The 20662-nt window shown below is 42.8% G+C and overlaps 1 protein-coding gene and 1 non-coding gene across 2 annotated transcripts in view; both read right to left on the reverse strand.

Annotated features, from left to right (window-relative positions):
- The window catches only part of LOC124720056 (poly [ADP-ribose] polymerase tankyrase-1-like), a 56481-nt gene that overhangs the window by 12879 nt on the left and 22940 nt on the right, over positions 1–20662 (reverse strand). The window contains exon 3 of the mRNA XM_047245320.1: positions 2928–3501. Within this exon, the coding sequence (XP_047101276.1) occupies positions 2928–3501 (574 nt within the window). The remainder of the gene's footprint in view (positions 1–2927; positions 3502–20662) is intronic.
- Trnas-cga lies at positions 7623–7697 on the reverse strand. Its single transcript has one exon. It is a non-coding gene; the product is annotated as a tRNA-Ser (tRNA).

Genomic DNA, 20662 nt, shown 5'->3' on the forward strand with positions numbered 1-20662 from the left:
ATTTAGAGTCAGCTGCCACTTTTTGCGCTGTGGTATTGGCCGCCATCTGGTTGGTCACTGTTTCAAATATATGTGCCACGAGTGATGCCAACGTGCTTCGTACAGCCGCAACCACAGCGCGAAGGTGCTGCCCTGAACGCAAACTGCTGCCAACAGTGCGTCTACTGAAGTTCAAATATTGACGCACAGGGACCCATTTTTTGGTGTCTGCCATTTTGAGACATTTACGGACTTTCACAGCAGTCAGGGCTCATCATCTACAGAATCGTCATTCTATTGAAGGCCTACTAAATTGTAAACCTTTTAAATTATATGTATTTCAACATTCAAATCTAGAGACTGCAACTACAGCAAACAAAGTTATGTATCACATTTACTATTTGAAATTAGATGTAGAATAAATTAATATCTGAATTCTCTGTCCACCACCCACACCTTTTTGTCATTTCTGTTTCCACATAAGAACCACAAAGTGTGAAAAGTAAGTTACAACGTGTGTCGTATAGATATCTTGTCTAAATTACATACAGCTGTGGAGGAAATCCTATTGAACAATCTGAATTGGGTGACACAAGCTTTCGTTCACCACTCGGAGAAATGCACAGAATGTGATGGCAATCATCTGTACGGTGTTACATTCAAAATACTTAATACGTAATCGCATATGTTTTTCTTCTTTTCAATGTGTGTTTCAATAAATTTGTCAATTTGTTTGGAAGTTTGGTAGTTTTCATATTGTACTATTCATTCTGCTGTACCCTGTAATTCCACAGCTATACGTGAATACAACTTGAGAGATCTGAAACACACGACGTTTTCAGGTGATTAACTAATGCCAACATGCAACTACGAGGGCACGCCAATAAGTGTCTGCAATTTTGCTCTCATTGTCTTTAGGTTGATTGTACAGCTCTGTGCTGCCACCCACCACTAGATGGCACTGTTGTCTTCAGCATTATTAGATCAGTCCAGTTTGCACTGCTGTGTCACACCCCTGCCAGTTTGCACTATAGAAGAACAGCATTCCACGATCCATCTTTAGGGTGCCAGCAATGGTAGTTCCTCGAAGACCTTCTGCACAATACAGCGATAATTTTTCGTCACAATCATGTGTTTACTGGCAAATCGAACAGTTCAAAAGTCGTTGAATGAGTGTGAAGGATGAGGAAAGAGAGCACCATTTAGCTACATCCATAATTCGTGCCAATCTTGACCACGTCTGTGCCTAGATTCCAAACAACAAATCAGTGACTGCTGGTGACTTGGCAAACCCCAATCACATCAGTCCCTGTTCTGCACATGAAATCACGCGCAACAGGCATTCTTTTGTCAGACAAGAATGCACGTCCACATACGAACAACCGTACTCTTCAGACGCTGTGTTTCAATGTGTAGGAACATACTGTGTGCAGTTCCTATCTCATTTCATTGGATTGCCACCCGTTTGGCCCACTTAATGATGTTCTAAGAGGCCATCAATTCAACACTGATAGACAGATGAAGGAAGCAGTGGATATGTCGCTTGCTGCACAAGCAAAAGCCTTTTTTCCAAATGGTACCAGGAAGCCCCTGCAACAGCGGACCACGAGCACCGAAAAGCTCAGTGACTATGTTGCTAAATGGTTGTTGTTGTTGTTGTTGTTGTTGTCTTCAGTCCTGAGACTGGTTTGATGCAGCTCTCCATGCTACTCTATCCTGTGCAAGCCTCTTCATCTCCAGTGGCTACCGCAACCTACATCCTCCTGAATCTGCTTAGCGTATTCATCTCTTGGTCTCCCTCTACAATTTTTACCCTCCACACTGCCCTCCAATACTAAATTGGTGATCCCTTGATGAATTAAATTCAATATATCTCCTGTTACCCAAGGATTTCTACTAGCCCTCATCTTTTTACCTACTTGATCCTCTGCTGCCTTCACTACTTCATCCCGCAAAGCTACCCATTCTTCTTCTACTGTATTTCTTTCCCCCATTCCTGTCAATTGTTTCCTCATGCTCTCCCTGAAACTCTGTACAACCTCTGGTTCTTTCAATTTATCCAGGTCCCATCTCCTTAAATTCCCATCTTTTTGCAGTTTCTTCAGTTTTAATTTACAGGTCATAAGCAATAGATTGTGGTCAGAGTCCACATCTGCCCCTGGAAACGTCTTACAATTTAAAACCTGTTTCCTAAATCTCTGTCTTACCATTAGATAATCTATCTGAAACCTGTCAGTATCTCCAGGCTTCTTCCATGTATACAGCCTTCTTTTATGATTCTTGAACCAAGTGTTAGCTATGATTAAGTTGTGCTCTGTGCAAAATTCTACCAGGCGGCTTCCTCTTTCATTTCCTAGCCCCAATCCATATTCACCCACTACGTTTCCTTCACTCTCTTTTCCTACTACCGAATTCCAGTCACCCATGACTATTAAATTTTCATCTCCCTTCACTACCTGAATGATTTCTTTTATCTCATCATACATTTCATCAATTTCATCACCACCTGCAGAGCTAGTTGGCATATAAACTTGTACTACTGTAGTAGGTGTGGGCTTCGTATCTATCTCGGCCACAATAATGCGTTCACTATGCTGTTTGTAGTAGCTTACCCGCATTCCTATTTTCCCATTCATTATTAAACCTACTCCTGCATTACCCATATTTGATTTTGTATTTATAACCCTGTAGTCACCTGACCAGAAGTCTTGTTACTCCTGCCACCAAACTTCACTAATTCCCACTATATCTAAATGGTATCAACAAAAATTGTGAAGTCTTGCTGTAATAAAGCATAAAAAAAAATTGACTACAGATACTTACTGACTTGGCCCTGTACATCATATGACATAGAAACACGACTTCTGCAGCAATTGTCTTTGGAAGAAACAGAATAAAAGCTAATTACGTCATATACGCTTTTCTTAGAGAAAAACGGCTGCTCAGACCTGATTTTTGGTGTTGCTGCTGCCACCAGCCTGCAGATTCGTGCTGCAGCCTCCGGATTGCCCTGCAAAACATCTATCCAGCCGTCAGAGATCATCACTTCTGGGTGTCTCGCTACGAAGTCCACGGCGGCGCTCTCGAGTCCCGAACAGGAGTGCAGCACGGCGAGGAGTGCAGTGGCGGCGGCGTTGTCCACACTCAGGCCCTTTACCATCTCTTCCTCGCACTTCCTTTTGAGCAGCGGCAGGTCGTACTTATCAGAGGCAGCCAGCAACTCGGCCGCCACGCTCTCTAGGCCCGGAGCTGTGTCAGTATACATAAAACACAGTAGTTGGTGTAGCACATCCTCCTGCACATCAGTTATCTCAATTCGGCGGTTGCTGGCTTCTTTCATGTTAGTCCGCAACATGGCTGCAAAGACGCGGCTCCTAGCTGACAAAATGAAACTGTGGGCCGGCATTTGTGAGGGACCCACCACCAGGGTCACGTCTGCACCCTCGCCGGATTCCAAAAGCACGCGCAGGTCACTCGCGAAACTGCCGTCCTTAGTGTCTGTTGCCGCCATTGTAGTCACTCCTGAAACAGAACGCAACTTGAATTTTAAAATGTTACTGAATTCTTCATCTTTCATCTTATCTAATATATACTTATTTCACCTCCTAATATTCATCCTCGTTTAGTAGAATTGTAGTTTGCGTGTTAGTCACGGCTAATTGTTTTCTGTATTTACTTTGGAAATCGTGAAATGTCCTATTGACTGTGTTATTCAGTGATTGTACAGAGTCATCTCATTCTACTGTTTCATTGCTTTTACAACTATATGAAATGATTATCCTACAGAATGATGGCCAGAACCACTTCTTCATTCCTGGAAAAACCTTAGTCTCAAACACTGCAGAATGAAAGACTGTTTACCATTTTAGAAACAAAAAGCACAGCAGAAGTCATCTTTGGTGCAAACGTGACAGGACCGTTTGGGCGCATTATGTTGAGGTCCTCTGTATCTGTTCAAAAATCTGATCAGACATATGGTTGAATGTCTAAAACGTAAAAAATTGACACTAGTATAAAAAATAAAACATTTTTCTACAGTTTCATGTGAATGCACACATCAAAACAGAAATTTCTTCCCATTAAATCATTTTATCTGCTTTGAGACTGCTTCACAGTAAGTACTCTGCACTTATTGAAAAGTTCAAACCTGCAGATACATACTATGTGACCAAAAGTATCCAGACACCTGGCTGAAAACGACTTACAAGTTCATCGCACCCTCCATCAGTATTGCTCGAATTCGATATGGTGTTGGCCCACCCTTAGCCTTGATTACAGCTTCCACTCTCACAGGCATACATTCAATCAAGTGCTGGAAGGTTTCTTGGGGAATGGCAGCCCATTCTTCACCGAGTGCTGTACTGAGGAGAGGTATCGATGTCAGTCAATGAAGCCCGGCAGGAAGTCAGCGATTCAAAACAACCCGAAGGTGTTCTATAGGTTTCAGGTCAGAACTCTATGCAGGCCAGTCCATTACAGGGACGTTATTGTCGTGTAACCACTCCACCACAGGCCGTGCATTATGAACATGTGCTCGATCACGTTGAAAGACGCCATCGCCATCCAAGAGTGGGAAGCAAGAAGGTGCTTAAAACATCAGTGTAGGCCTGTGCTGTGATAGGGCCATCAGATTGCCACACTGTGCACCGCGATTTGTCACTCCCCACAATGTTTTTCCACTGTTCAATCATTCAATGTTTACGCTCCTTACACCAAGCGAGGCGTCGTTCGGCATTTACCGGCGTGATGTGTGCAGCCGCTCGACCACGAAGTCTAAGTTTTCTCACCTCCCGCCTAACTGTAATAGTACTTGCAGTGTATCCTGATGCAGTTTGGAACTCCTGTGTGATGGCCCGGATAGATGTCTGGCTATTACACATTACAGCCCTCTTCAACAGTCGGTGGTCTCTGTCGGTCAACAGATTAGGTCGGCCTGTACGCTTTTGTGCTGTCCGTGTCCCTTCACGTTTCCACTTCACTATCACATCATAAACAATGGACTTAGGGATGTTTAGGAGTGTGGAAATCTCGCATACAGACATATGACACCTGTGACACCCAATCACCTGACCACGTTCGAAGTTCGCGAGTACCGCGGAGTGCCCGATTCTGCTCTCTCACAATGTCTAATGACTACTGAGGTCGCTGATATGGAGTATCTAGCAGTAGGTGGCAGCACAATGCACCTAATATGAAAAACTGTTTCTGGGGTGTCCAGAGACACTATGTGCTCAGAAGTATCAGGGAAGGCTACTGGACAGCCAAGCGCATCCCCTTGTTTCGAGCTGTCCATATAAGCTGCAGTAAAACTGTGGTGCTTATATAAAAACTTATTTAATTTGATCCATTAGAAATGGCTCATGAAAGCTTGTGCCTGCTAAAACGTGTCTGTGTGCTATGCCATTTATTCATGATGCTTTCAAAATGTGAGGTGCTGTGTTGTTCCCTTTATTGTAATACATCCTGCTGGGAAAAAAAAAAGAAATTAGTACACCTTATCAAGGTTTCCAATTCACTCAAGATTTATTGTTGCAATGGTGCATATGAAGTACATGAAATGATTAAATTTACAGATCAATAGTAAAAGTGGTTCTCAGATACCAGGTATCGGCCCATGCTGAAATATCCATATTAGTATGTGGTAATGCTTCCATTGGTGGCAATGCAGGCGATTCTGGCATCCAGTCGATTGCACAGATGGCAAATACTGACCTGGGAAACACTGTGCAACACCTGCTCGACCTGTTCACGTAGTTCCGCAAGAGTTGTCGGTTAACGAGTCCGACACACTCCTCGGCCCAACGTATCCCTCGTGTGCTGATTGGAGACAAGTATGGACGATGAATGCTGGCCAGGAAATTTGTTGCACATCGTGCAGAGCACGTTGACATTCACAGGCAGTGTGTGGACGAGTATTATCCTGTTAGAAATACACATTGCCTTCCTCTTGCAAGAACGGCAAAAGAACAGGCCTAAAAATATTCTGCACGTACCGAGTGCTGTATAGCATCCCGCCCACAAACACCAAAGGCGAATAAAGTTGCAGCTCATTGCACACCAGATCACAAGACTTGGGATGGGTCAGTGTGTCTTGTACAAATGCACTCTGTGACACTGAGGCGTAGCGCTGGATAATGATCCTGCCTTGGAGGAGGTTAAGTGGGAGATGTGTCTCAGAGCTGAATAGTGACAGATGGTGACACGAGACTGGGCGCACTGTAGTTTATGTATCAGCCGATAGAGGACAATATTGGATAGGGGGACTGTGATTTTAGTTTCGATTGTGCCCCCTAGAGTGCACTAAAGTAATAGAATGTTTTTCATAAACTGTTCTATTATTTTCATAAAGTGTTATTATGTCTTTTTGTGTATGTAAAATGTTATAAATGTGTTTTAGCAGTATGAATGATGCGTGAGTGTGGTTTAAGGTTAATATGAAAATAATTGTTTAACGAGTTATGTAGTAGGAGTTAGAGTGAGAACATTTTGAAGAAGTATGGATATGTAGAATAGATTTGTAAAGTAAGTTTATGGTAAAGGGAAAGTTAATTCAGGTATAAATAACAATAGTAAATAACTTTATGCATAAACAAAACTTCAGCATATTAGATAATTATGTCGGTAAAAAGTGCAGTCGTGAGGTTTACTATTTTGCGATCGGTTACGAATGAAAAGTGTGGATTGACACGGGAGAATGTTGTTTTGTTATTGGCTGTCGAGTAAACTGACCAATGGTAAAGCAATATTCTTTGCGTGCCTTTCTCTGCTGGTAGAAAAGACTTAAGAGTATTCTAAAGAAGAGTCGAAGCCTAGCCACGAAACAGATCGGATGTAAAAGTGTTGGAAGTGGCGGCATCATTATTCCGATGTGTGTGTAGGAATTTCGGAATTTTTAAGTGAATTTTGTGACGAGAAAAGACATATATTCCGTGCAGCGTATTGAGCAGGTCAGTGGCTAAAAACTGTGACTGCATTTGGTACAGACAGACTTTAATATTTGGCGAGCATTCTCAATCAAAAATAATAAGTATTTTTGTAGCTATTATGTTTTCGGGAAATGCAACACCGTAAACTTGCTAAAGTGAGTGAAAGGGATTGTGAGTGACTGTGTTAAGACTAGCACGGACTTGGCAGTGATACTTGTTCACCTAAGTTTCAGAATATATTAATTGAGGACAAAATTTCCAACCTTTCATTTCTTGTGGAAACTTTCTCCTGAAACGTAGATTAGTGACTTTAATTGTAGCCGGGTTCACGTTGAAGTACAGTAGGTTTCGCTCGGCTTCCCTACTGATGAAATGCTGAGACAATGTACACAGGTAGGTGCGGGTTCGTCGTAAAGGGACAGAAAGAAGTGCGCCGCCGCAACACACGGCTCGCCCGGTCCACATCTTACGTGTAAACGGCCATCGCCTGCATGCTGGCAGAATCTGCTTTCATTGCAGACGACCACAGCATACCATTCCATCTTCCAAGTGATCATCCGATGCCACCAGTTGATCCGTGCACGAGTGGAAGATGGGCTAGTGGTGTGTGTGCTCGCAGTCGCACTGTTAATAACCGTTTCACGACAGTTCGTGTTGACACATCTGGGCTCACAAGCCATCTTACCCGTAAGGAACTTCCTGGCAGATTAAAACTGTGTGCCGGACCGAGACTCGAACTCGGGACCTTTGCCTTTCGCGGGCAAGTGCTCTACCAACTGAGCCACCCGAGCACGACTCACGGCCCATCCTCACAGCTCTACTTCTGCCAGTACTTCGCCTCCTACCTTCCAAAGTTAACAGAAGCTCTCCTGTGAACCGTACAGAACTAGCACTTCCGAAAGAAAGGATACTGCAGAGACATGGCTTAGCCACAGCCTGGGGGATGGAAGGTAGGAGACGAGGTACTGGCAGCAGTAGAGCTGTGAGTACTGGGCGTGAGTTGTGCTTCGGTAGCTCAGATGGTAGAGCACTTGCCCGCGAAAGGCAAAGGTCCCGAGTTCGAGTCTCGGTCGGGCACACAGTTTTAATGTGCCAGGAAGTTTCATATCAGCGCACACTCCACTGCAGAGTGAAAATCTCATTCTGGAAACATCCCCCAGGCTGTGGCTAAGCCATGTCTCCGCAGTATCCTTTCTTTCGGGAGTGTTAGTTCTGCAAGGTTCGCAGGAGAGCTTGTGTAAAGTTTGGAAGATAGGAGACGAGGTACTGGCAGCAGTAAAGCTGTGAGGACGGGGCGTGAGTCGTGCTTGGGTAGCTCAGTTGGTACAGCACTTGCCCGCGAAAGATAAAGGTCCCGAGTTCGAATCTCGTTCCGACACACAGTTTTAAGCTGCCAGGAAGTTTCATATCAGCGCACACTCCGCTGCAGAGTGAAAATCTCATTCTGGCATCTTACCTGTGCTGTGGTAGCTGTACGCTCTGCCACTGCTGCCCTGACAATGATCATAGCGGGCACCAGTGCTGTGTGGATGTCCTGAACCTCGTCTACGGGTGTGAGAATGTTCACGTGACCACTTATATGAGAATTGTCGCACAAATGACACAGTATGTCCAAATTGTGTGACAAGTCTCCAAAAGGACTGTCCCACCACTCAGAAGACCACAATTTGACCCCTTTCAAACGCGCTCGGTCGGCTGAAGTGAGCACAAGCGCATCTCCGTGGTGCGGTTGCATATTTTGCTACACACATTTGCACCACACTGAGCCTGCCGGCTAAGAGAATTCCCTATTAAAGGGTAGAAAAAGACGGCACTCCGATACGTGTGCCACTATACTACCTGTCGGCAGACGATAATGAAACCGTTATTTGTACGAGTACTATCCCCAGGAGGCATATGCCGTCATTGGTAAAAAATCAAAGTCATCTTTCTAGGTGTACTATTTTCTTCCAGTACTGTACGAAATTATAACTACCGATTGATCTTTATCTAAAGATAGCAGCAAAATTTGGGAGGAACTTCCACTTAGGGTCTTTCCATAGACCACTTGTACGGCAACTCACAAATATAAAAAATTTTCTGAGCACAGAACACAATTAAAATAGTAAACACACATAAACAGTTACAGAGTTGTTTTTACATGTAATCGACAGAAATAAAGCCACAGGTTGTCCACACAGTATTATGTACTTTGGTACAGAAAGTATGCATCTTAATAATCTCGAACATTATTCGGTTACACATATTACTGTGCTACTTATTTTCTATGTTTCAGTATTTTTACTAAAGTATGATGTGGTAGTATCTGAGAAATGTACTGATGAACTTTCCAGGTTTTCATTCAATATTTTATTTCATACATCTCTAGTTCTTCCAACATCTCCATTTTATAACCTTTATGTAAGCGGTGGAATGCACCAACATTTTGCTCTATTTTCCCAATTAGGTGTCCTGTATTGTGTGTGTGTGTGTGTGTGTGTGTGTGTGTGTGTGTGTGTGTGTGTGTGTTCGGGGTGAATTCTAGAGACACTTGTATTTCACCATCTCGAACACACGATATTTTAAGGATGAGTGTGTGAGAGTGGAAATGTGTCTACTGCACCACGGTTTGTACGTGTGTAGGACGGGCATGTGTTACGCGAAGACTAAAGTTGTGGCGGTAATTCGGCGCTGACCAGTGGTGGCCGCGCACGCCTCGGAAGCCGTATGTCTAGTTGTTTGTTGTTGTTGTGGTCTTCAGTCCAGAGACTGGCTTGATGCAGCTCTCCATGCTACTCTATCCTGTGCAAGCTTCTCCATCTCCCAGTACCTACTGCAGCCTACATCCTTCTGAATCTGCTTAGTGTATTCATCTCTGGTCTCCCTCTACGATTTTTACCCTCCACGCTGCCCTCCGATACTAAATTGGTGATCCCTTGATGCCTCAGAACGTGTCCTACCAACCGATCCCTTCTTCTAGTCAAGTTGTGCCAAAAATTTCTCTTCTCTCCTACCCTATTCAATATCTCCTCATTAGTTATGTGATCTACCCAACTAATCTTCAGCATTCTTCTGTAGCACCATATTTCGAATGCTTCTATTCTCTTCTTGTCCAAACTATTTACTGTCCATGTTTCACTTCCATACATGGCTACGCTCCGTACAAATACTTTCAGAAACGACTTCCTGACACTTAAATCTATACTCGATGTTAACAAGTTTCTCTTCTTCAGAAACGCTTTCCTTGCTATTGCCAGTCTACATTTTATATCCTCTCTACTTCGACCATCATCAGTTATTTTGCTCCCCAAATAGCAAAACTCCTTTACTACTTTAAGCCTCTCATTCCCTAATCTAATTCCCTCAGCATCACCCAACATAATTCGACTACATTCCATTATCCTCGTTTTGCTTTTGTTGGTGTTCATCTCATGCCCTCCTTTCAAGACACTGTCCATTCCGTTCAACTGCTCTTCCAAGTCCTTTGCTGTCTCTGACAGAATTACAATGTCATCGGCGAACCTGAAAGTGTTTTACTTCTTCTTCATGAATTTTAATACCTACTCCGAATTTTTCTTTTGTTTCCTTTACTGCTTGCTCAATATACAGATTGAATAACATCGGGGAGCGGCTACAACCCTGTCTCACTCCCTTCCCAACCACTGCTTCCCTTTCGTGTCCCTCGACTCTTTATAATTGCCATCTGGTTTCTGTACATATTTTAAATAGCCTTTCGTTCCCTGTATTTTACCCCAGCCACCTTCAGAATACCGACCCTACGACTTATCTTAGAAGCTAGATTAAGGAAAGGCAAACCTATGTTTCTAGCATTTGTAGACTTAGAGAAAGCATTTGACAATGTTGACTGATATGTTCAGTACAAGGAGTAATTGAGGGCAGAGAATAGTATTACTAAGAAGATTTGGTGTGGGGAAGTAAGCAGTCCCCAAACATACGTCGATCCAGCCGACGCCAACACAGTTTCCTGCCAATGACACTGGCGCAATAACCAGCCACCGTCACTGACTGCAATTGCCTTTCTCCGTTGCCGGCTTTGCGTCCACTCGCCGATGCCGCAACCGACGTTCGACGCTGCCGACACCCGTGCTGTTCACCCCCTGCTCACCGACCCAGCCTAGACCTCTACGACAGGTGAGCGAAAATCGATAACTGTTTGGTACAGTTGAAAGAACTACGGGACAATAAACTGTTGGTGTAGTTATTGTACACAATATTGTATTTTAGGCTGGATGATTCCTAGGTCGAAAAAAAATAGAGAAATGGATAATATTCAGTAATTTGGAGAAACTTCAGAACCAGCCACGTCCATGACGGTGAATAAGGAAATGCCACACTTGTCTGAAGTAATAAATTCAACCAAAGCTCAGAGTATACAATTAAATACTACATTAGATGAACAGAGAGCAGACTCAGCTTCTTTAAGACGAGAACTAAATGCTCAAAATGCTTCGCTAAGACAGGAACTGAGTGTTTCTTTAAGAAAGGAATGAAACTTTAAGTGCTCAAAGTCTTAAGTTAGATTCAGTAAATACACAAGTGAACATCAAACTAGATGCGCAGAGTGAGGTTCTAAGTAGACAAAGCAAAATCTTAAACAGTCAAGCAACAAATGTAAGTCTGCTAAAAACTTAATTTGACTCTCTGAATAATAAAGTCAAGAATCTGAAGTTAGATTTTTAGAGTGAACTAACCAGTTCTTTAAATACTCATGTTAATCAACTATTTACTGAATTTAACCAGACAGAGGAAGTGCAATTTCAAGATTTAATTAAGAAATTATAATTTGACGTTGAAGGTAAGTACAACAATGTAGAATTGGAGTTTAATGAAAAATCTGGATCACTTCAGAATGTACGCAATGCTACATTCGATGCTACACACCTTAAAAGATAATATAGAAAGACAGGATAAGACGATCCCTATTGTCCAATCGCAAATTACAGGCGTCAACACTCGAGCTGATGATGTAGACAGAAATTTTAATGAAAAACTAGCCAACTTTGACACGATAAATGTAAGTAGTCTGGTGGAACCTTAGGAGATAATTATAGATTGAGAAATTACTGAGAGTATAATCTCCGGAAACATTTCGACTGTTCAATTTTCCAAACTTAATGATAATACCAGTGTTAGAGATGACTCATGGAAAGAATTCAAACTTGTCCAAGACAGATTAGAACATAGAATAACTTTACTAAATGTCATGCTTCCTAGTAAAATGGTAACTGTTTTTCTATGGGGAGACTTCCACGTAAAATTTAATGAGAAGTATTGGTCCGTAAGCAATCGAGTGAGGTTAATGTAAGATCCATGGGATCCGAGCAGAGGCACATCTGTTCCCCAGGGACATTAACATTCTGCGTTAACGGGCGGAGCGTCGACTGTCAGATCCTGAGCTGTTTTCAGTGTTGCTTCCACATTAGTTTTCCTACACCGAATTCCCGTCAAATCTTCAACTATTCTGTAATCTATTCATAACCTCCTAAACTATCCTATCATGTTAGTATTTAAGTAACCAAATATGACTACAACATTGTGACTAATTTAAGAGAATCACAAATAAACAGTGATCTCTAAACATAAAATGAAACAAACAGAATAATAATTCAGTGGAAAATTAGTATGATGGTACTAGATAAGCAGAATGATATTGAGACATGGACCAAACACAGTATTTTATGTGGGTATAAAAGATAATATGAAGTGACTAATTAGATGACTATTTTATACAATAGTGTATAATTTTCTGATTTTATAGAATATTTTATACCTTTTATGAGATGTGATGTAGATGGGAGGGTTTGTATTGACCTTGAAAAGGGTGGGTGGTTTAGGTAAATACATGACTAACGATATACACACATACCACATATTTCAGATGCCTCTCGCAAACAAGTGTGACTAATTCTTCACAATTTGCCATTCCATAGGTGTTGCTAAGATTCTTCTATGGAGACTTCAAAGGAGAAGCTGAAAATGTCCATTCTGCAGGAGATGTTTAACATCATATCTCCTCCGGCTTCTCACTCAAGTACCGGAAGTAGGGATCCTGGGGGGCGGGGGGAGGGGGGGGGGGGATATGTATGAAAGTCCTAACTTCAATATTAAGCGCAATTCTCAGATAATAATTATTGAAACCAAAACAAAAAGAAGAGTTATCTATTAGGTATATGATTGCTAGAAAAAATGATATATAAACTGAAAGAAATGTAAATTAGCGTTATGTGAATATAATCTTTATGTACATAATGAACATGTATAAAATATCATGTGTTCCAGCTAAGGGGAGGGATATATAGTGCCTTGAGAATTTCAGGGTAAATTCTAGAACACACAATATTTTAAGGACGAGTGTGTGAGAGTGGAAATGTGTCTACTGCGCCACGGTTTGTATGTGTGCAGGATGGGTGCGCGTTATGAGAAGAGTAAAGTTGTGGCGGTCTATCAGCCTGACAAGTGGTGGCCGTGCACGCCTCGGAAGCCATATGTCCAGTACGAGGAGTAATCGAGGGCTACTCTTTGGCGGTTAAATAGCAGTGACGGTTGGGGACAAATGAAATATGTTTTATCTAGAGACTCTTATACTCTATTGTCTGACTTGCTAGGAGGAAACCAAAAGGGTCTGTAATGATATATGTTAAGTACTAAGATTTTGCAGACGGGGTCGATTTGTGAGACTTGACAGCACGTGTGAAACTTGTGTAGTTGTTTTATTGTGAAGAAGAAAATATAGTGAAGTTGATATGAAAATATTCCGAGAGTAAGAAATCACTTCAAAAGTAGAGCACAATACGTAAATCTCCTGTGAGAGACATCCGAGTCTTGCACCCCAGTACACAGTCTCCGGTCATCAGGAAAACATTAGAGAGAGAGAGAGAGAGAGAGAGACAGTGTGTGTGTGTGTGTGTGTGTGTGCGTGTGTGTGTGTATTGCTGATGTTATGCATAAGCTTGAGGCGCCGATGAGGTCATGAGGTCGACACCAGTATCGATCTAAGTATCGTCTTTGAACTAAGCTAAACATTTATCTTTGCGCAGTTAAGCCATTCAGTTCTGTGTAAGCCTTGTTTGTGTAAAGAGGTGAATAAATGAACTACTGTAAAATGGGAGTGGTGTTTGGTGAAACCGACTCGAACTTCCTCCTCACTGGTGACCCCGACACGATCACACGCTCCCAACGTCGAGCTTACCTACGATCACGCCCTCGCCGCCGGTCCCTTCGACCTCTCCCCCTTCACCTGCCTCGCCTGTCGAGGTTTCTCACGCCCATCTCGAATGTGCCCTCGCTCGAGGTGCCTGTGCCTGTTCCCCCGGACATAATCCACGACATCTCTATAATACTACGCAATGATACACTGTTTGTCGCGTGTTTCCCTTCGTCCGGCGCCCGTGACATGACCTCCGCCATTCCCTGCCACCTGGTGAAATGTGTTCCCCTCTCACCCGACGTCGACCCGGACGCGCTTCGTGTGTTCGCCACGCCCACTGGAGACATCGTCGTCGTCGCTGTGTTCCTCCTGCAAACCATCGGCCTACCAGTCGCCGCTCGACCGGCACGCCCGGCACACTTCGACGACTTCCAGGTTCGGTGGCCGTACCTTCCGTCACGACACCTACCCACTGAGCTCCCCGACGACGCTGTCGAGCTGACCGTGGTCCGGCTCCTGCGGACCACCCCTGCCGACGCCATAGAGTGGAGAGTGCTACGGGAGAACCAGTTGTTTCCGTGCCATGTACAGCGTGTGCAGGCACTATCGGCAGCTGATTGGCCTCCACGGGTACACTTCTATGTATGGTTCATCCGACAGTGTGTCAGTCCTAATTTCAGTGCAAACGTTCTCTTTACAGATGAGGCTTCATTCCCACGTGATCAAATTGTAAATTTTCACAATCGACACGTGTGGGCTGACGAGAATCCGCACGCAATTGTGCAATCACGTCATCGTCACAGATTTTCTGTGAACGTTTGGGCAGGCATTGTCGGTTATGTCTCGATTGGGCCCCACGTTCTTCCACCTACACTCAATGGAGCACGTTATCACGATTTCGTACGGGATACTCTACCTGTGCTGCCAAAACATGTGCCTTTACAAGTACGACACAACATATGGTTCATGCACGATGGAGCTCCTGCACATTTCAGTCGAAGTGTTCGTACGCTTCTCGACAACAGATTCGGTGACCGACGGATTGGTAGAGGCAGACCAATTCCGTGACCTCCACGCTCTCCTGAACTCGACCCTCTTGACTTTCATTTATGGGGGCATTTGAAAGCTCTCGTCTATGCAACCCCGGTACCAAATGTAGAGACTCTTCGTGCTCGTATTGTGGACGGCTGTGACACAATACGCCACTCTCCAGGGCTGCATCAGCGCATCAGGGATTTTAAGATATGGAGGGTGGATGCGTGTATCATCGCTAACGGAGGACATTTTGAACATTTCCTGTAACAACTTGTTTGAAGTCACGCTGGTACGTTCTGTTGCTGTGTGTTTCCATTCCATGATTAATGTGATTTGAAGAGAAGTAATGAAATGAGCTCTAACATGGAAAGTAAGCGTTTCCGGACACGTGTCCACATAACATATTTTCTTTCTTTGTGTGTGAGGAATGTTTCCTGAAAGTTTGGCCGTACCTTTTTGTAACACCCTGTATACTGGAGTCACCTGTGCTTTTTTCCAGTCACTTGGGACTTTGAGCTGGGCAAGAGATTCATGACAAATGCAAGTTACTTAAGGGGCCAATGCTGTAGAGTACTCTTTGTAAAAGAGTGAAGTGTGAATCATCAATCTGCCAACAGTCTTGTCAAAAGTGAGTGGAGCAACCACAAAGAGTGCTTAAGGAGCTTCCTCATTTTCTAGCAACTAAGATCACTGGAGCAAAAAAGCAATCTGATTGATTGGAAATGGATGAAAATCATAGCCACTTCGAAGAAGGGTCGTTTAACAAATGGTTGAATATATCATAGAGCTGTATCACTGACATCATTCTGTTATAGAAATTAGTAACATTTTCTGTTGTTGAGGTTTTATGACTTTTCTGCAGACCAAAAGTATCCTCTGTAGGGATCAATATGAAATCAGCAAACAATGCTCGCATGAAACCCAGGTCACCCTGTTCATCCACAATACCCGGGCCACAACGGACACCAGCAACTAGGTCGATGCCGTGCCCCTAGACTTCCGGAAAGTTTTCAATACGATTCCATCCTGTCACCCAATGAACAAAATATGAGTATACAAGCTATTAAACCAGCCTTGAAACTGGACTTTTAGTGTGACAAAATTTTCAATTACACTGCTACCTTCACCGCATGAGCAACATAAACTACATATTACTTTTAAAAAGTAATTATGGAGATTTTAGACAGTTTGATTTTATGGAATAATTACAGAATGTTTATTTTTATGTTTTTTAATGAACAAGCAGGAATTGAAGCAACACAGCCACATACATTTTACTCAAGGAGGACCATCGTCACTGCTAGTCAGAGCAATGTCTTTCGCTGACAGCCAGCGACTGTGGAAAGATACTGCCATTGTGTTCCAGTCCGCTGTGACTATTCTTATTGTAACTGTAAAAAGTAAGGTATGAGAAACTTGGATGAATTTATCTTTTGTAATGCCCAGTGCTTGACGTAGTGACGAAAGGCTGCCTGTATTGTAACTTACAAAAGAGTATGTGGGAGTGAGTACACCAGTAACACTCCTGTTAATGATGATACTCTACTGCTATGGAGAGTGGCAATAATTCTATTGAAAGAGAATAAAAAATAAATTTTGCTGTCTGAAAACTGCATATAAAAAATAAATAAATTACAATGTATTTTTAGGAGCACAAAAGAATAATGAATACAATGAAATTTTTTATGTAGTTATGAAAAATGAAGCATTTAGAGTTAATATACACTGAACTGAAAAATGTCATGGGATACCTCATAATACAGAGGGGTCCAAAAAAATGTATCCATTGTTTAAAAGTCCATAACTGGCAAAGTAATTGACGGAGTTGTTTCACCTTTGGTAGTGTAATAGTTTGTAGTTCCAGTAACCGCCACAAAAGCATTGTATTGTGTTGTTTTGTTTGGTTAGATGACAGTCACCAGACAGTCAGTGTTTTGTTCTTAGCTGCACCTAGTTACTCGAGTAAACATGGCTGGCACAAAGCTTACATTCAATGAAAGGAAGTCAGTTTTGAAGTGGTATTTTAAGTATGAAAACATTAATGAGGTTCAATGGCAACGGCGAAATGAGTATCAAACAGAGCCAGCGACACATTTAATGATTTGTTACATTCGAGACAAATTTGAAGCCGAAGGCTGTGTTAAAGATGTACACAAACAATGATTTGGACAATCCGTAACAGTAACAACTCCAGCTAACTCCCGTCGTGTGTTACAACAATTCACTCGCTCACCACAGAAGTCCGTGAGACAGTGTGCCCGTGAAACTGGAGTGAGTCGCTCGAGTGTTCGGCCAATGTTGAAGACAGCAAAGTGGAAGTGCTACGTCCCACGATCGCTACACGCAATTAATGAGGACGACCCAGATCGTAGAATGGAGTACTGCGAGTGGTTTACTAACATGGTGCGCAATGATGAAGAGTTCGCAGAAATGATTGTGTGATCTGATGCAGCACAGTTCAAACTTAATGGTACAGTAAATCGCCACAATTGCATCTACTAGGCTGCCGAAAATCCGAACGTCCGTGTAGACAAAGCCGTGAATTTGCCAGGAGTAAATGTGTGGTGTGGGTTGTCTTACTGGGGCTCGATTGGGTTATTCTTCTTTGACGGCACAGTTACCGGTGAGGTGTACCTTCAGAAGCTTCAGACATGCATTTTACCTGCCATCCGAGACTTCTACGGAGAACGGAAGAGTTTACTTTCAACAAGATGGTGCCCCAGTCCACTACCAAAATCGTGTTAGGGTGTACCTCGATGAAAATCTACCATGAAGATGGATAGGCCGTAGAAGTGCTGTGGAGTATCCACCACGTTCCCCAGACCTAACCCCTCTGGACTTTCACCTATGGGGAACGCTAAAGGACTCCGTTTATCGACAAAAGCCACGCACAGTGGATGAACTTTGAGAATCCGTCGTACATTCATGTGCAAATATCCAACTGAACACATTGCAGTCAGTAGTTCGTGCTGCAGTTCAGCAGCATCGTTCGTGTGTGGCTGTTAGTGGTGACCATTTCGAACACCTACAGTGATATCTTTAAGTTGGACTTTAAGCTACACTATCATCAAAAATGAGACAACTCTCTCAATTCGTTTGCAAGTTATGGACTTTTAAACAGTGGATACATTTTTGGACCCCTCTGTATAGTTTCAAACCTCCTTTTGCCCAGCACCTCGACACGGTATGTACTCAACAAGCTGTTGGAAGTCCTCTGCAAAAATATTGAGCCACGTTGCCCCTATAGCCATCCATAATTGCAGAAGTGTTGCCGATGCAAGATTTTGTACACAAACTGACCTCTTCATAAATGTTCAATGGGGTCCATGTCAGGCGATGCAGGTGGCAAACCATTCACTTGAAAAGTCCAGAATGTTCTTCAAACTAGTCACGAACAACTGTGACCCGGTGACATTGCGGATTGTCATCCATAAAAACACCATCATTTGGGAACGTGAAGTCCACAAATGGCTGCAAATGGTCTTCAAGTAGCTGAACATTCAGTCGGACCAGACGACCCAGTACATCGCATGTAAACACAGAGTGCACATTTACAGAGACACCATCAGCTTGCACAGCACCTTGTTGACAACCTGGGTCCACGGCTGCGTGGGGTCTGTGGCACATTCGAATCCTACCATCAAACAGGCACTTTGATCGGTTGCCTGTTGCCGTAGCCCACCGATGCCAAATTTCGCCAAACTGTCCTAATGAATACATTCGTTGTACGTCCCACATTGATTTGCACGATTATTTCACATATTGTTGCTTGTCTGTTAGCACTGACGGTTCTATGCAAACACTGCTGCATGGCTGTCTTTAGTACAGCGCATCACGTTGTGCAAGGCGGGTGACCTTGAAAGGGACTTAGTCACTGACGAGGCTGCCGCGCAGGATCGCGCTCTAGTTTTAACAGAGCGCAATCTGCTGCAAAAGGGTCTTTCCGGTCACCTTATCGCTTATCGCCATGAAGTTGCAGTTGATATGACGTCACTCCGGGCTATAAATAGCACACTGCAGCTGTGTGCTGAGGCCACTGCATGTTCACTTGTTCACGAAGCAGCAGCACGTAAGAGACAGCCATGCCTTACTGTTGCAGAAGATACAGAAGGAGGGTGAGACTACCAGTTTACAAGAATGTAGATACCTTTGATCTTACACCAAAGCCAACTGGACAACAGCAACTACTTGGAAGACCAATAACCATTGTAGGATGTAAACTTAACTTTTCCTGTACAACTACAGAGGTTGTGAGTGGTAATTCTTGGTTGATAATCACTATACTAAGGGGAGGTGAGACATCACTTGGAGGACTCGAGAGCTATAATGAGAGGGATATTATAGCCTTCCGTACGTTCTCTCTAGGTGTAATTCCAAATAAGAGTTATGGTACTTGTGTTGTAACAGCAGATTTTATTCTCATTGTATACTAAGAACAGGAGGAAGATTAAGTGAAGGCTGTTGGCCACTGGTAATGGCTGAAATGTGGTATCCTCAGCACACTCTTGATACTGTGGATCTTGGAGTACTGAATTACTTAATTTCTGAAAGGGAATGTCCCATGCACCTAGCTTCATCTACCAATCTGGGTTCAAAGTCTGTTAATTCCAAGGGTGTGGCCATAATCACGTCGGACACCTTTTCACATGAATCACCCGAGTACAAATGACGGCTCCGCCAACGCAGCCCTTTTATACCTTGTTTACATGATACTACTGCCACCTGTATATAAGCATATCACTATCCCACGAGTTTTGTCACCTCATTGAATTGCTGTACCATTAATATCGAAAGATGTGATGTACCCAAGAATTACTGGCTTTTGAAACATTAAAAGGTTGGTGCCAGAAAAGTTATAAAAGTAACGAAAATTTACATAAAAACTACAGAATCAAAAAAATGGACATCTGAGTTGAACGGTATGTAGAGCATCTAGTAGAGTGGGGGTAATTTCCCTGTGAAGAACAAAATGAAATTTTTTTGAGGCATAAAAAACAAAGGGATTGTAGTGTGTTTTGGTCACGAAACTAAATTATTTATGAGAGATCATTACTATTTTCTTGATTTTGTGAGAGTGCAGTACTAATTACATACACTGTCCATATTACTTCTTGTTAAGAATGCTAGCATTAATGCATGACATGACATGGTAGAATTCAATTCAATTTACTGCTCGTAACATGTTAATATTACATGCATATGTGTTTTCAACTAAGTATAAACTTTTTACAATTACAATTTTTTTAGTTTATATTATTTCTTATTACATTGTAATTTATAAGAGTATTTTTGGATAAGCCAGTGCCTGACTCGCTTTTTAGAAGTATCCCCTGTCAATATCTTAACTTCATTTCGTAACAAGTTATTAAAAACAGCTCCTTTGACATAGGAGCATTTCGCTGTTAATCTTCTGTTAACCATATGAAAATTTTCTCTATGCCTTCTTTCATAGTTATGAATATCAATGTTTCTTTTTGTGATCTTGGTGTCTTCTTGGGGAGAAGAGAAGTTTGTGGCACAACTTGACTAGAAGAAGGGATCGGTTGGTAGGACATGTTCTGAGGCATCACGGGAT

This window comes from Schistocerca piceifrons, chromosome 11 (assembly GCF_021461385.2).
Source record: "Schistocerca piceifrons isolate TAMUIC-IGC-003096 chromosome 11, iqSchPice1.1, whole genome shotgun sequence".
NCBI lineage: Eukaryota > Metazoa > Arthropoda > Insecta > Orthoptera > Acrididae > Schistocerca > Schistocerca piceifrons.